The following is a 17,729-nucleotide window of genomic DNA, read 5'->3' as shown; positions in this document are numbered from 1 at the left end:
CCCGTCTGTTTCAGTGGCTGCTAAGCGCGAGGAGCAGCCTCCCCTCGCCTTAGAATGGGCCAATCAAAGGGCGCAGGGGACAAGATTGCAAACCTCGCAAGCCAATGAGATGCCGAAGGAGTAAGATCTCTCCCAGCCAATGAGGGAGCCGCCATGCCCTTTTTTAGAGCCTACAGGCGAGGCAGCGGATTGGCTGCCGAGCGTCCCGCTGGGGGCGGGGCTTGCCTTGTGGCCGTGCTTTGACCAATAGCAGCACGGGGGCGGGGCCGTGCGCTGGCCGTGCGGGGTTGGGCCTCACTCGCCCTCCGCCTCCCACCCGCGGGCAGCGGCGTCCGGCGGAGGGACGGGCTGGGTCCGGCGCCGCTCCCAGCAGCCGAGGCCGCGGCCGCTCCGTGCGGGAGGTAAGTGCAGGCGGTGCCGGGACCCCTCGGGCTTCGGCCTCCCGCACGGCGGGCTCGTTCCCGGAGCCCTTCCCTCCGCGGCCCTCCCCGCCGCCTCCCTTCCTGCGCTCCTCCGGCCCAGGCCTCGCCGCCCCCTCGCTTTCCTCCCTCCGCCGCGTTTCTCCCTCCGTTGTGATGAGGCTGTGCTGAGCCCTGTGCTACCCTCTCTTTCCAGCCTGGCCCTCGGAGGCCGGAGCGGGACGCCCGACTTGGAGCTGCTTTCCCCGTGATGTCATCCCTTCCCTTTCCATCACGCTGCCCGCTCCTTCCTTTCGCTCCCTCTGACCCTCCCGTTCACCAGCACTAAATCCGGGGCGGGGGGCCGTAGCGTTGGGTCAAACGTCAAATAACTTCTGAGTCCCCTTTAAGCCGTTTGCCTGCACGCAGGTCGCTCTTTGGGCAGCTCGGTGCTGCTGAAACCCAACTTTGCACAGCTGTTCCTCATCCTCTTCCCGCCCATGCACTCATCGGGTTGCTTAAGTGAAGCTTGTGGTCTGCAGTTGTCTTTAGTTCTGAACAGCTTCCTCAATTTGCAATTGATTTGCTGCCCAAACACAGCGCCGAGCTGTCAGAACAATCCCAGCTTTCCTCTTGGAAGCTGTTCTATGCAGCTTGGTACCTGCTCTTCTATGAACTTGATTTTGCTCATGAATTGAAGCTGTGTGCAACTTCTATCTCCCTTCTGAGAGTGTGTAATATAACCACCTGTCTCTTCAAATGATGCCTCTTAAAATCACAAGGTTGAAAAGGACCTACAAGATCATCTAGTCCAACCATCCTCCCTTTACCATACCTACAGAAAACCCCTAAGCCATATCTTCTAGCTCCCTATCCAGATGCTTCTTGGATGCCTCTGTTCCATGAGTGTTAACAACGTTACTTTGACATCTCAACTCTTCTCCTTTCAGTTGTAAGCTTGTTTAAAAAACAAATAAAAAGTGTATTGAAACTCCTGTAGGTGAGTAAATGGCCGTACTGTTCTGAATGCCCCACATCTGGTTCCTGGTATAAAATGTACAGTGTAATGTGCATTTTAATATACATGCTCAAGGTAATGGTGTGATGGTGGGAAGGCAGGGATGCTTCCAGATAACTTTACTCTGTTAAGTAACCTACTATGGTAAAAGCTTAAGCTTGTACTTTGGTGGAGCTTTGAGTTATGTTGAGCTTGCTGGGCTGAAGTACAGTTGAAAATACCGCTGTGGCACTAAAACTCTGTATGTAGAGTTTTATACTTAACCATAGTGCTGCTGATTATGGGGTTTAACTGACATATTGGGTAGTCCTTGGTATACATGAGTGTTGTAGTTTTTGCTTAAAGGAAGAGGTAATGTGAGTGTTCAAGGCCAGGTTGGATGGGACCCTGGGCAACCTGATCTAGTAATTGTGGAAGTTTGGTGGTCCTGCCAGGCAGGGGGGTTGGAACTTCATGATCCTTGAGGTCCCTTCCAACCCTGGTCATTCTATGATTCTGTAGCTTCCCTGTCACCATATGAGTGTTCAGTAGACCACTGCCATGGATGGTGTCCCAATGCCTGTGGTACGAGTATCAAGTAGTTCTGGAGGCCTGGGCTGTTTAGTCTGTGTTAGCTGGGTAATTTGCTTCATTTCCAAAGGCTGTATTATGGAGATGTGAGATTAATAATTGAAATAGAAATAAAAACAGCATGATATTTTATCACTAATTCTGCTCAGAAGGAGTTTGCAGAAAATCTGTTAGTCCTCAGGAAGAGCAAAACTCAAAGCAACAAAATAACAAAAGTAAAGTGGTAAAGTTTAACAGTCCATTTACTTATTTTCTGCCCTTATTTTTTTTACTTTTCTGGTTAAATAGTTGTTGAGGAGTTAGTTCAAAGGAGTGGCAGTGGTTCTATTAATCATTAAGAAAGAGTTTGACTTGTTTCCTGCATGGCAGCTACTAAGTTGTCTCCCCTGGAAGATCAGCGAGGTGTTTATAGTAAGCAGCATTCCTTCTGCCTAAGTAAGTTCTGCAGAAGGCGGGTGAGGGTGGATGTACAGTACTACAGCTCTCAGTATAGTAGTTCAGAATTAGCAAGCTGTTAAGTGATAGTGATTAGAAAATACATACTTGGATTTGGGATGTTGCCTTGGATTTAACCACTATTCTTTAGCCTTTAGCGTTTTGATTTACTTTCAAATTAAACTTTTGGTAAGAAGTTATTGATTTGAGGCAGTCTTGAATGTAATATCTAATTAGTGGCTGAAGTGAAACAGAAGTCAAACTGACAGGACTGTGGCATTATGTAGATCTAGGAGCATCTTTAGTATATCGGGTCAGACTATTGCCCTGGGTATTCTCTTGGATTCTGGTTGAAAACTGAATGTGTTTGAGATTTGTTTCCAAATGATTATCTGGACTTGATGTCAGTGTTCTTTGTAAGCAGATCAAATAAGGATTTTGCACATTGTAGGGATTTCTTTACAGTTTGTCTGCAGAGTGGCTGCTTCCCAGTATCAAAGTAATAGTTACATACAATCGACCCCATCTTAGCTCCAGGTTAAGGAGAGAATAATGAAACTTGTTCTTTGCAGACTGGATGTGTGTAGCAGTGGTTCAACATTCTTTCTTGATGCTGTAGACTTGTGTGGTGAACCTGTGATGGTACCTTTTTTTCCTATATCAGATGAGGGTTTGAGTTGAATTCTATTTACCTTTTGCCAGCAACTTAGAGAGGCAACTTAGAGAATGTGCCTCATTTCAGGAGCTTCACAGTGCTTTAACTGAGAATACTGAGTGTAAATTCTAAAAGTAAATTACTTTGTGATGTTATCTTGAATGTGCTCCAATGGTGTTGTATAGCTTTATTATGGTCTGTTTGGAGCCCTACTTAGAAGAGGTTTATATTTTAGTAATTAAAAGACAAGGTCAGTGCCCGAGAGTGTTTTTAACATTGCTTTACATTCTCGTACTCGCCCTTCGTCTGCTGTAACCTTCTCTGTTCCCTTTTTCTGTTTTTAGCTACTTGCCCTACATTGGCTTTTCCACCAAATGACGATTCTGGTTGTTCAGTCTATCCCTGTCTTCTCTTCTTCCCATACTGTTCAGCAATTCTACTCATGCCTCTTGTGTTCCTTACTTTTTGAAGTAGGGAAGAATTGGCTCTGAAGGCTCACATTCACTTCTAGGATCTATTACCAGGCCAGAGGTGCAGGGAGAATTCTGCCTGTCTTTCTAGCCCAGCGCTGAAGCATGCTGAGGTGGGAAAGGTTTGGTTGAGGTAGGTTTTGTCTCCCATGTGTACATGTGAACAGATGTTTGCAAGCTCTGAAGCTGTCTACATCTGGGTAATACAACATAAGGAGAAAGTATGTTTCTGGGACTATAGTTGCTGATGTCCTATTAAAAATCAAAATGGAGTAAAACTTCTATTTTGAGATTTCCTGTCCTTTTCAGAAGGACTTTTGGGCCTGATGTTAGACTGTTAAATGTTAAGAGCAAATAAATCCTTGATTTGGTGTAAACACCAATCGGTGACTAAGCATTGATGTGTTATCAGCATTATTCCTGTCCTAACTCCAAGACACAGCACTGTTGCAGCCTCTAGGAAGAAAACTAACTGTCCCAGCCAAAACCAGGTCAAAGAGGATGAGAGATCAGTACTTATATACAGTCTTAATTTTTTTTTATTCTGTGTCCCTGATTTCTGGAAGAGGTGACTCAGCCCTTCTGGAAGTGATTGAACAGCAGTGCTTAAACAGCTGGAGTTTTCCTACAGCCTGTTATTGTAGGCTGAAACTGTTGTAGCTGAGCGGGGACTGTAAATTGTATCTGTTGCAATGAGGTGCTTAGCAGTCACTTCTGCAAAGAGCATCAGTAACCTGCACTGGAAGTGAATGCATCTCTGGATCTCTTTTGCTAGTAGTTGGGATCTAAACTTTTGCATGTGGCTTAATTCTTAGTTTGTATTCATTTATATTTATGTTAGGATGTGGTTGAATTGTTTAATTCAATAAAACTAAGTCCCTGGTAAATGCTGCCTATATTTCTTAGCAAGTAATAGAAGTAGAGAGATTTTCCTTTGTCTTAGTGCTTTATAGCCCTTCTACAAGTTTTTATGTATTTTAGTGGAGCAGGTAAAGGGTGTAGTATGAAGTTTTTTTCCTTGGAACCTGCACTGACAGACCAGTATCTGTGATATGCTGGGTCTTACTTTGATGCTTTTACAATGATAACTTGGTCCCCTTAAGCTATGAGCTCCCCTGGGAGAAAGGGTCATTGATAACCAAGCATGACGTGCAGGCTGTTTCCTCCCCAGCCAGGCCATCTAGGGAGTTGGATTGGTTTTACAGCCCATCTGAGACACTCTTATTTTTACTTAACGGTAAGGTTTATCTTGTATATGTATGCTGTCCCATTGTTAAGTCAGCAGAGAAGGTAGTAAATAGTGTTTGTCCCAGTACTGACTCCAGGGCGTGCCACTCATTACAACCCTTTTAACCCAGCATTTCAGCCAGTTTGCAGCCTGCCTCACTGACTGATCTAGTTGGTACTTCATCAGCCTGTCTGTGGTGGTAGCAGTTTCAAAGGTCTTAATAGATATAAATATTATCTATTGGTCAAGCATGGCTTCCTCTTCGTAAATCCACAGTGAGTAATCCTAGTCACCTTGCCCTTCATGTGTTTAGAAGTGACTTCATGTTCCTTAACAGGTTAAACCCTAGATGGGTTCTGGCTTTCCTAACCTCATTCCTGCAGGCAGTGTCTCACATCTGAGTCCTACTTCAACCTCTTCTTTTTTGTTGTTTGAGTTTTGTCAGAAATACCCTGTTCAATATCTGGGATAGAGTTAATTTTCTTCCTAGTAGCTTCTATAGGGCTATTTTGGATTTAGAATAACATTGATGACTGTTCTAGTTGTTGCAGAGCAGAGCTTGCACTAAACCAAGAACATTTCAGCTTCTCACACTGACTTGCCAGTGGGGAGCAGGGAGTGTCCAGAACTAGGACAGATGTCCCAAATTGGCCAAAGGAATGTCCCATACCATGTTAGCACCGTGCTGAGCAATGAGGTAGGTTAAATGGCAACAGTCATTCATCTTTCTTCTCAACTTTGCTTAACATTTTGCATGCAGCAACAGACCATCTCTGAGCTTGAAGGAGGTGATTGTTGAGAGAAGTCTCACCTGTCTGCAGGTCTTAAAAATGAAGGAATAACAGAGTATTGCTGTCCTTCAGTTCTCAGTGTCTTTCTCCCTTGGCAGTGGACTACTACGACTTCTAAAAGTACTGTCTGAAAGTAAAGAGTCCTGCCTAGGTATATGGAGAGCTTTGTTACATTTTTCTGTTTGTGTGGACAGCATTTCAGTGTTCACAGCAAAATGGTTGTTCTGCTGCTCTGAAAATTGTCACACCTCATTCTGGTTTTTTTAATTGCTCTTCCAGAATAACATGGGAGTACGATGATTTGTCACCAATTCTTCTGTTGACTATTAGTGGTGTGAAAGAGGTTTACAGATCTGGGCTTCTTAGTTCTTTAAAACTAGTGATAAAATATATTATCTTAAACTATATTTATGTAAGATATATATTACATGTATTATATATGATATATCTTAAAATATTCATATCTTCTAGTCTTTGCTGGTCCCTTGCACATTTAATAATTAATTAGAGTTCTACCAGTTCAACCCTCAATACAAAAGCAATTCTTGAATGCATCTGCACAGCTTGTTTCTTGTGGAACGTGTTATTAGGAAATAGTTGCTATTGTGTGTTTAAAATCCTGTGGCCTGTTTGTCTTACTCAGCTTTTAGTCTTACGCATAAAATGGGCATTTCAAAACCGGCTCACAACCTTCTGGGTGAACGCTGCATAGCCTTGTAGAACTGTAATCTGGGTGGGCCATGAGTGAGCTTCCACATGGCATGGTTAGAGCTGTTCAGGAACCTGATGAAACTAATATATTGCAACAGTCTTTGATGTTCCATTGCTATCATCTCTAAACCAGTAGCATTTTTATGACTCCTGCTACTCACTATGAAGAATGAAATACCGCCTGGGTTTTGATACTCCTGACATTAATACTTGTGTTTATGATCTTGTGGCTGGATAGTCTTGTCTTTGGAAGTTACCTTCTGCAAATAGTGTCTCAGCAGGAAGCTCAGCTATGTATGGATGGATTCATTCTTCAAGGACCTATGTTTGCTGGAGCATTATTTTTAGAGCTGTGGAAAGTAGCATGGGTTGTCTGGCGAGACACAGAGAATAGCTGTCTGCCATGGATGACCAGCAACAGCATCTAATCTTCCACTTTGCTATGCACAGTTGCATTGGCAGCGTATTAATATATTAACTCCTTAAAATAGAGAAGTGTCCATTCCCTCTGGAGCATGCTGCATCTGATTCTGTCAGTCAGGAGCAAATGAAGCTGGTGTTGGCAGCCCGATTGGAGAGGCTTTGTGTGCTGCTACAGTGAAGAAGCTGTTCCACGTAAAGCTTGAAGCTGCAGAAAATGACTGTTGTGTTCTCACATGGCAGTCAGCTGCAGATTGGTATCTCTTCTCTGCGCCTTTTTTATAAGTCAGCATTCAAACAGTTATTTCTGACTTCATTCCTAGATGATTCTTGGGAATAAAAGTGAGGTCTGCAAGCATTCATTAAGCAGCAGTTTTTTTTCCTCTATCTCACTGCTTTATGTAAAAATAAAAAATGCAAGCCCTGCTTTTAACATGACGGTAGGTAATGTTGCAGTTCTTTCATTATTGTAGGATGCCTGAGTCACACAACCTGTTTCTCTGGCTTATTAAACCTTTAGATCAACTACAATGGGGTAGTTTCTTCTATTCAGGCATTTGGAAGACTAAAGTGAAGCAACAGCTTAATGTGATAAATGCTTGCTTTACTTTGTTTTGTGTCTCTGGAAGTGGATCAGAGGTAGGAATACAAAGATCTGTTTGTCTTTCTGATAATACAAGCAACCAAAAAGGTGCGCTGCTAACTCTTTGAAACTGCAGCCCTAGTCTTAGTGTATACCTGCTTTAAAGATGGGAAGTTAATGTAGTGATGCAGCTTGAATGTGTTCCACCAGGCCCTTATCCTGTGCTTGAGGGAAGCAAAAGTCTTGGCAACTTTGAGGAACGTTTCGTGTTCTGTAAAGATACAACTTTATTTTCCAACAAGTTCAGAAATGTTAGATCAGATGAATGACAAAGAACTTGAACGTGTTTTTGCTCATTACTCCTCCCAGAATGCATTTTCTTTGCTGTACAGAGATGGACCGGTGAGGTGTCAGGAGCGGCCCCTGTATGGCTGCAGTCAGTGCTCTTATCAGCACTGCCACTTGTGTTCTTAAAGGAAGAATTCTTTGGTTGCTTCCAGTGTGGATGTCATCTCTCTGTATCCGGTGACTTGTCAGACTAGTGGAAAACAGTTCTGTTTGTGGAAGTAGCAAACTCTTTAGTACAAGAGCTGGGGAGCAGGATATTAATACAGATATTAATACCGGTCTTGTCAGGAGCCATGCTTCTGCTTTTATCCCCTTCTTATACCCTGACTGTGCAGGGAGTCCCAGTAAAATAGGAGCATGGATACTTGGATGTTATTTTTTCTTCCTAACTGTGTTCTGGGAGTGCAGGGAGCGATGCTTTTACTGTTGGCACCCATGTGCTAAAATAAACATTTAAAATCTTTGCCTTGGTTTGTTTTGTCACCTGCAAACATGCAAATAAACACCAAAACAAACAGAACTGCTGGGTAGTGTGCCTACTATACTTGTTCTGGAGTGTAATTAAAGTTTCATAACAGTTTACAGTGCCTTGTGATCTGTGTGCATCTCTATCCAGCAACGTATACTTTATCAAATATCTGGAAGGTCAGTGCTGAAGCCAAATACACTTATATTTCTGCATCTTTCTTATACCTCAATAAATGCATGTGTTAGAAGCTTCCATTTCAAAGCCCTGCACTGTCACTTCGAGTTAACTTGGAGCCTCTGAGGGTTTAGGTTGCCAACTATGAATGCCAAGAGATGAAAAGAGGCTAAGAGGAACCTACTCTTTCACTTCCAAGGTCTAGAATTACTGCCAGTATTTCAGCTAAAATGTCGAGACTCTTCTTGTAAGTTGCTTATGATTTCCCCACTAAATGGGGTGTAGTCTTAAGGTGAGTGAGTTTGGAAGACCTTCCAGCTGTATTAAATCCTGCATTGCATTACGTAATTAAAGCTTTCATAGCAAAAGCTTTTCAAAACATATACATATTCGTATGAATATGTATTCAGACAAGTATGTACTGTGGTTCATGGCTAAAGCATGATGTCCTCTGCATTGTTATGCTTTGAGTATATAGTTCTGTATCCATTGCGGGGCAGGGAGGGGAGGAGGGAAAAGGAGAGAGGGGGGACATTCTTGGTCGTCTGATAGCAATCCCAAGTGCTACCAGTGAGGGTGTGGTGCCAAGAAGCATTTTCAAGCTCACATATGTTAGTGTGGGGAGAAGCTAGAAGAAACTGTTTTTCTGTTATTTGGAGAAAAGCAGCAGTTACTTTAAAGCTGCCCAAATTGTCTTCTTAATTCCCTTGTTAGCAGATTCATGTGCACTGAGTAGTGTCAGCTGGGTGCTCAAATAAAGGTCCTGAAGGGTTTTGTGGCTCAAACCATGGCGCTGAAACAGCCCATTTATGTTATTAGAAGAGATGAAGGTATAATTAAACTAATTTTGAGGACAGCAGGACAGCAGTTGCATATGCTGCCGTGTAACATGGAGTCCTAAGGCCTGTGCAAACTTCTTTGGTGCTGTGGATATTTCCCCTCCTCTCTACTTTCTGGTAGGGATATTTTGCAAGGGTTTTTAACAGCATGTAAGTGTTGCAAGGAATGTGTGTGAGTAGGAAGCCCTTCAGAACGCAAGGCCAGTGGTGTCTTTGTATGGTTACATTCTGTATCACCTCGCTGTTTGGCTGAGGTACTTAATGCTTGGATTAGTTACATTAGCAAAGCCCAGACACTGGGAGGAGCATCTATGGCATCTGCTGCCTGTGCTGAGATTAGAGATGTGGGCTGTCCTGTAATGATTGTAATTATCTGAAAGGAGCAGCCAGCATGCAATGATAAATGATGCTGGAGTTGTAACGTGTGTAGAAAGCAGAGGGTAGACAAAGGTGTTAAAACAAAAAATAAACAGAACTGATAGACCTAATTTTTTTCCTCTGTGTAGAAATAATCAAGGGCCCTATTGCTGCTGAATTGCTTGAGGGCTCTCTACTTAGGTGGAATTATTGTTGCAATTAAATATTAGTCCTTGACATTAAGCATTTTTTGCTTTAAATCTCTTCCTTGGAGACAGTCCAGTTAATTTGAATGTATGTTGTTCCCTAGTTTTGTGCTATTTATGTCATTGACTATAATGCAATTAGAGGACTATAATAATAATAATAATAATGATAATCTATGCAGCGATATCCCAGAACTTCTTACTGTTCAGGCAAAGTTTATTCCACTCTGTCTGCTCTGTGAAGCAGCGTAATATAGTGATAGATTTATCAACAAATATCTGATTTATTTATTTTTTGTATATCCTAAAGAATTTGCCTTCAATATCAAAATACATATTTTATTCTTTTCAGAGGGAAGAGGTGGAGGGAAGAATGAAGTTTTTAGATGGAGTTCTGTTTTAAAGATGTGTCCTCTCTTTTGATCATTGAAATGATTCAGATCATTGACTAAGAAGCAGTTGTGGTAGTGGCTGATCCACATGAAATCTGTATGTGGGGATTCAAGAAGCAATTCCTATTGCAATGCATGCTTAGATACCATTCAGGAAGTCTCTGTCTGAACTCACACTGCTGGGATATTTGACTGTTGTTGGCATGCTGCATTGGGAAGCAGGACAGGTCATGTTAAGCCATTGCAGGAGCTGTTTTGATTTTTCGATACCAGTTAGTGGGATTTTTGTGGCTTTATGCAACTCCTGGAAATCTGTTTAGCAACAAACAGAGGCAGCACATAATTACTAGCTCCTGTTTTAGCATACAACCATTTGGGATTCAACTTTTTATAGTATGTTATTTTCTGGTATACCTGTACAGTTGAAATGCTTGTACCTAAGAAAACCTGTATACCCCTATGACTGTTTTGTGTAGCTATGGCAATAGAAATTGGGACCAATGATAACATATTTTTATTAATGGTTTTAGTGTATTTTGGGGAATTCTCTCATGTGAGCATCAGGAGGGTTGTTGTTGGCAGCAAATGCACTCAATTGCTGGTGGACTAAACCTTAATAAAATTTCTTTTATCTTGAGGGATTGTTTTTGGGTCGTGTAACCATAGCAAACAGCTCATTGAGCTTAAAGCACGTAAGAAGTATTCTCACAAACAATCAAAATGTATTTTACATCAGGGTTTATTGAAACACGTGTCAGCCATGTGACTGTCTTATGCCTTCCTAAAGAGCCCAGCTGTAAAATTAAGTAAAAACAGCATCTTGTTGGAAAATAGTTTTTTTGCAGGAACTGGATTTTTCTAAGTACAAAACCAACAATGTTCTTAGTGTTTTTTATATACTTAGTTGATGTTAACTGCTTTTGAAATAGTAACACATTCATTTGCAGTATCTGTATTCAGGCTTATCCTTTAGGAAGAGGAAAACTATTCATTGGGAGATGCTAAGAGAAGAGTCATGGATATCAAACCGTTTGTTGCCAAGTTCTTTTCATTAGTGAAAACCCGAGTTAAATTTTCAGTGTTGGTCTGATGTTTCAAGGGGAGATAAAAATGCAACTTGGTATGAAATAGGAGAAGCTGGCTTGGGGAGTTTTATAGCCTTGTAAAGAAGGAAAGCTTACTCATTTGCAGCCTAGACCACAAGAAGCTGGATGAACATACTGAAGGAAAATCCCTCTTTGTGGTGCTTTTCTTGTAGCTCCAAAAGTATCAGCTCTTGGTTGCTGTCATGGTTCTTCCTATGGTAAAAGTGTGGCAGGAGAGAAGAAGTAAAAAAGGCTAAGGATGAAAATAATAGTCTGTGAAAAGAGGTGGAGAAACTTCTTGCTGTCCCTTTGGGAGAAGATGGATGCTGCTCAACTTTTCTTCATAGAAACAGGGAGATACTAGGGGATGTGGTAACTGTTGTTTGATCAGGCTGTTGCCTCTGTAGAATAGATAGCTTGCAGAAAGAGAAGGTTGAGGTAGAGGTCCTATGACTTTTATCCAGCATTGATGCTCAAGACCAGGCATGAGAAAGGGAGAAGTGCTGAGATACCTATATTTGCTGGGTTGTGCATTGGATTGATTCTGTGTGTGGATTCTAGCCACAAGCAGCAGGTATCAAAGCTAGCTCTAAATGTGGGCTGTGGCAAAGGGAGTTCTTGGGAAATGTTCATTTGCATTGCGTTCAGAGTGGAATGCTGTCTTAAGTGGAAATGGTGTGGGCTTTTTACCATCGATCTTTTAAGGGTTTTTCCTAAGTTAGTTTTTGTTACCATTGAAATATTATTGTATTTCAAATGCCGTTGAAAAGTTGGGGGGAAGGACTGCCTTGTTACAGCTTACAGTTTAAATGCAACTATGGAAACATGTTGGAGAAAAGTTACATAGTGAACTGTAATGAGACTGTATTTCATAGAGCTTTTGAGACAAGTTTATAAGGGAAATGGAAGAAAAAACGGTAAGGACAGTGCTGAGAGAAAGATAATAGCAACAAGGGACATAGCACAACAAAGATGAGTGAGAGCTGGAAGGAAAGGCATTGAAACTATAACAGCCATTTATTTACTGGGAACATCTAGATTAATACCTTAAGAGAGATGAGAGTGTTAACATGGTTTCCAAGTGACACGATGTAGGTGGTTTTTACAAGCAAATGTAGCATTCATTGTAAGTGTATAAACTGTATTTTTCTTAAAGTTCACAGATATCTTCCTCCACCTACGCTGTTCTTACACTTCTTGATTTCATGCTTTCTATTCACTAAAATGTGTTTATCTTTACCAGCACTCATAAGATTCAAGTTAAAAACAAAACAGAAACCCAACCTGTAAGTCTAGTATTGGAAACAAAAGGCCAGATTCCCATTCAGCCTGGCCGTACAGAATGTAAAGTGCATTCTCCTGCTTACAGATGGGATAACTGATATCGGTTGCCTATAAGCACATCCCTTAAGCACTGTATGTCAATACAAGATGCTTATATGCTTCCTTAACAGAAGAAGAAGGGAAAATGACTTAGTCTAGGCAGTCAGTTTTGAGGGAAAAAAATAAAATTGCAAGCCTGGTTTGTGTACATCCTACTCATTTGTCTTCCTTCTCAGTGCAGCCAAGGATCGTGTCCCACAACCACCTACTGTACTCACCTCCCATTGCTCCTTGCATATCTTGAGAATTCCTTTGTCTTCTCCTTGTCTGCCCTCATCAACTCATGTCTGTCCTTCTAACACCCATTCTGGATTTGCACCCCTCACCTTCTGTGCTAGTGTATGGCAAGAAGAGATGGATGGGGTGGGAACTTATGTAATGAAGACATAATGTAATTGGCATCTACAATGATCTGAACCAAAGGTGATGCAATGTTATCGTATTCCACTGCATTAGAAATAGGCTGGTGCTCCCTTTGTCTTAAACAGGTAGGAATTCCAGGTTGTTATAAAAGCTCAATAAAGTTTGAGTAGCTTGTTTACTGTTTTGTAACTCAAAAGTAATGGCTGAAGCAAACGAGGCTTATGCAGTTCTGTCTGCTGGTTGTTCTTCCCTCTTCAGCTGTCAATGTGTTGGACATTTTCAATCCAATTTCAGAGTGGAAGAGTTCAAGCATGACGTGGTCAGTTTGCTCAAGGGAAAGCTGCCTTGAGAATAGGATATCTATATCTATTTGGCTTGTTTGCCCAGCAATCAACATGAATGGTGGTAGTTTCACTCAGTGTGCTTAGATGTAGCCAAACTTACAAAAGATGATGTTGCCCAGCTGGAAGCGGAGGGTTCTGACATGGAGTCCGCAACAGGCTGAGGAGGGGAACAGAGAGCATTGTAAGTGTTCTGGGAGCTCTGGAAGGGTGTGTATGAGACAGAAAGAGACAGCTTCGGAGTTATTAAAAACTACTGGTAGCATATTTGAAGCTAATACGGTATTTGCCTAATGCAGTTATGTTCACTGCTGAAGCTTACAAGCTTCTACTTTTACCTGGTGAGTGAGAAGAAATCTTTATAGTTTAATTTCTTGTCATAGACTTTTTTTCTATTAAACTTAACTGCAGCTGTGTTTTTGTCGAGGCTGCTATGAACTTTTTGGTGGTCTTGTGAATGGGAAGAGCTGAGTTTTTTTGTTAATAGTTGAGTGGAATACTTCTAGTGTTCTTTTTCCCCTTAAAGTACTGTCTGCTAAGATCCGTATTCCTGTCATCCGTGCTTCACATTGCTTCCATATGGAAATGTGGCCCTGTGATGTGGTCAATTTCTCTCATATCATAAGTATTAGCTTTCTGGAAGGAAATGTTAAGTAGTATTTTTATCTCTGTGTTTAAAAAAAAAAAAAGCAACTTATTTTGGGATTTTCATACAGACTTCTCGTGGTTACCTACTAAAGCTGTTAGGTGTACACGCTCACTCTAAAGCTGTAAGTCAAGGGTAGAATATTTTGCAGCTCATTAAAATACCATTTGTGTGAGATATGGAAAAAAAAGTTCAAAGTCTTACACAACACAACTGCTCTTTGACAGCAGTATTAAGGGGGGAGATGGATCATTTTTGACAGCAGTATTAAAAGGGGTAAAAAGATCATTTACACCCTTCACTGCTAGTGTTTTGGCATGATCCTTCTTTCCAAGCCAGCTGATACACTATATTTGGAAATGTGGCTGTGTTGTGTATTACCGAGCTTATTCATCATTGCTGTCAGCTTACTCTCTCTTTGCAGAATGATTTCAGGAATTTTAAGCAGTGTGCCTTTGGAAGGGAACATGGCAGCGCGCTTAACAAATTATTAACCAGAAAACAACAAGAGAAGTGAACCTGGGGGGAAGAAAAACAAACAAAAACCCCTCAATTGAAATGTTGTGCTACTGCCTCGGATATTTGTGAAGTTTGTGGTTCATCTCAGTCCTGAAGGCTTCTTTCTCTGCAAGTTATGCAGCTATGTTTTATAGAGCTTTCCCTGCAGTCATTCACGTACTGGCGGACAACATGTCTTTTCACTGCTGTTATGAGAAACAGGCTTATACTACCTTTTTATTCTGATGCGTGGTTTTAATATAAGCAAAAATGCAGATGCTTAATATCTGGAATTTTCTTTCAAATTAAAAAATACTTCTAAAGTAACAAGTTTGAAATTCCAGAATCTTGTATAGAATTGGAATTAAACTCTAAAATCTGTTTTGTGAACTGTAGATGTGAATACAATTCGAGTTACAAAAAGTAGCTTCACAGAAAAAACATATGCTTATCGTTAGTTCTTGTATTATCAGGATACTCATCTACTGGTTAAATATGGCAGGTAGCATTGCTTAGCCAAGCTGTTTGTTTCATATGTAGTATGGATGTATGTTGTTGATTTTTATGCCTTGACTTCTATCTTATACTATACAAGAGCATATTCAGCTAGAGATTGCTTTCTAGTCTCTAAAACAACATCCACTTACAATAGTAATGTAAATACCCACCATCATTTAATACTTTTCTTTATATCTTAATTGAGAAGCTGAATTTTACATACTCTATATAAATCCACATGGGTATCCTAATGAATGTTGCCCTTTGCATTCCTATGACCTGAGGAAGTATCCCAGTTTTGTACCATGTGTAATAAACTGCTTGTGGATGTCCCTTTGAAAACTATAAAGGATGTGAATCTGTTGGGTCTTTTCTTACCAATCTGTACATAAGGGCTCGTCATGGTAGAAGAGATGCTGGAAAATTAAATTATGCAACTCAAGGGGGAACTGATAAAATGGAACAGCGAACTTGGGTTGTTTGAGCCTCTAATCTCTATCTGCTAGGGAGATAAAAGAAACCTTGTTGTGCCCCCAGACTTCGTATTCTCCATGTCCTTGGGGACAGTCTGTCTCACTCTTGTGTTTAGTATCAGCCAAGGAAAGAATTATGTTTGTCTTCCTGTCTGTTCAACAGTACTGCTTGATTTCTTAGTAGTTGGTGATGGTGTGCTTGTTAATCTGTTTTAGTTGGAAGATGGGGAAGAAAAGCAGAGTGAAAACACAGAAGTCAGGTACAGGAGCCACAGCGACAGTATCTCCGAAGGAACTGTTGAATCTGACTAGTGAGCTGTTGCAAAGTAAGTGTCATTTATTGCCATTCTAGGAAAAGGAGTGCCGTGCAAAATGATAAAAAATATTAAATCATTCTTTTGTTCAAAACAGTTACTTAATTTTCTCTAAGTGGCCAACCTTGCAACTGATTTCAAATACAGGAGCATGTCTTTCATAATACTACATATACTGTAACAATAAGAGAGGTATACATATCATTACTGTACATTACAGTGCATATAGCATATCTATTTTACAGTTACAGGTTTATTATGTGTGTATATGCACTAGAGCATATTTGGGCAGCTTTTGACTGTCTCCACTCAAGCCTAAACACTCGGTGAGATCAGTTAAACAAAAAGAAGTGCTGTAGATTACTTAACTTCTGTCAAAAAGTTTTGTCACTTTTTGTCAAATTACTTTTTTTACAAGAAAAAAGCATTTTTCTTGTAAACCTCAAGAATGACACCATTTCTGTTAAGCTTTTTAAACAGCACTTCAAACTGATACCAGAGTGGAGAAATTAACAGTGGAAAGCAGCACCACAACTCAGCTGCACTGCTACTTTTTATCACTGTTTAGAAATTTTCTGTGGAGCTCTGGTCTGGTGTGTAGACCAAAGGTTATTTCACTTGTTGAGGAAATTGCAGTTTATCCTTTATTTCTACAAAACATGAAAAATAGAACATAAATTCATATGATGATGTTAAGATACTGTTCATGCTTCTTACTGTCACTGGCATCTGTAGTGAAGCTACACTGTGGTTGAAATGCAGGTCTGCGTTTTCATACCCTGAACACATCTGCATGTTGCCTTTGAAAAACCAGTTTTCTCTTAGCATTGCTCATAAAGAGGAGACGAGGAGTTGGCAGAGCATTTTTGTGCTTATGCTACAGTTGGCCTGTGCTTTGCTACCAAAAATAAAATATAGATCTAATTTTCTAAGCAAAGCCAAGTATCAGCTGTTCTTTTTGTCAAGCTTCCATATTTTGTTCAACGGAAAGATTTGCAAATCAGTTGAACAAAGTAATCTTCAGCTGCCCACTTGGATTTATGCAGCTCAGATCCACATGCTGGCATTTAGAACACTGTCAAAAACATTGGATTTAATCTAACACTGAAGCTTGGCTAAGCGTTTTTTTGCTTATCCTTCCAGTATGTATGGATCTTTGAGCATTATATTAACTAGATAGATCAAACAAATGGACTAGCAAGTTCTTCATTTATTGAAGATAAACTCTGTGATACTGTTATCTGCTTTCATTACAGTAGGAGTAATGTAATACGTATATGTAAAAATGTAATAAAGGCTAATGTAAATTGTGATGATTATAGAAAACAGAAGTTATGGTTCTGAATGTCTTTCTTCTTCTAAGCCTTTTTTAAAGATCTTCTGTTTCTTCTATCTGACAAGCAGATGGAAGTAAAATAACTTGGGTGAGTTATACTACGAAAATTTCAGAAGTCTCCAGCAATTACATGTCAAAAAACCAGGATGTTTTTAGCAGCAGAGATGGTGTTCACTATGTAAACACATTCAAAGGACTAGTGCTAAGCTTCAGGTAAAGATACTGTGAAACCGTGACCCTTCTATCTGATGTTAAAATATATATATTAAGTATTTTTGCTTGGCATTTTTTTTCTTCCAGAATGCAGCAGTCCTACCCCAGGTCCTGGTAAGGAATGGGAAGAATACGTACAGATTCGTTCACTTGTTGAGAAGATTCGCAAGAAACAAAAAGGTAAGTGTGAAAGACTGTGAGAGATGGTTGGCTCATGCAGTACTAATTTGCCCTAAGACTTGTTTCTGTTGACAGCTAAAAGAGAGATTTTGTTGTGGTTATATAAATATTGTGCCATTCTATTATGTGGGGACAAAAATACTAGTTCTCTTGATATGTGGCTTCTTTGTATATTTAAGTGTCTTAAATGTTCTGATGAGCGTAATCGCTGGCATTAGCAATTTTAATATTTGTGTTCATGAATAAGTACCACAGACAAATGATTTTATTTTTTCCCATGATTAGAAGAGACAGCTTGAGATTGTGGTGACAATTTGAAGGACTAAAGTAAAATA

The 17,729-nt window shown here is 40.5% G+C and overlaps 1 protein-coding gene across 2 annotated transcripts in view; it reads left to right on the top strand.

Moving 5' to 3' along the window:
- The first annotated feature begins 314 nt into the window (after positions 1-314).
- SETD3 (SET domain containing 3, actin N3(tau)-histidine methyltransferase) overlaps positions 315-17,729 on the top strand; it is a 52,796-nt gene continuing 35,381 nt past the window's right edge. Inside the window, exons 1-4 of one of the 2 annotated variants that reach the window (XM_085550539.1) lie at positions 315-401; positions 3,588-3,679; positions 15,568-15,677; positions 17,302-17,394. In XM_085550539.1, the coding sequence (XP_085406665.1) occupies positions 15,575-15,677; positions 17,302-17,394 (196 nt within the window). In that variant the 5' untranslated portion in view covers positions 315-401; positions 3,588-3,679; positions 15,568-15,574. The remainder of the gene's footprint in view (positions 402-3,587; positions 3,680-15,567; positions 15,678-17,301; positions 17,395-17,729) is intronic. The other variant, XM_015865625.3, reaches the window with a different exon arrangement.

This window comes from Coturnix japonica, chromosome 5, assembly GCF_054131305.1.
Source record: "Coturnix japonica strain WE chromosome 5, WE-NBRP24, whole genome shotgun sequence".
Lineage (NCBI taxonomy): Eukaryota > Metazoa > Chordata > Aves > Galliformes > Phasianidae > Coturnix > Coturnix japonica.
This window is presented reverse-complemented; position numbering and strand designations above follow the sequence as displayed.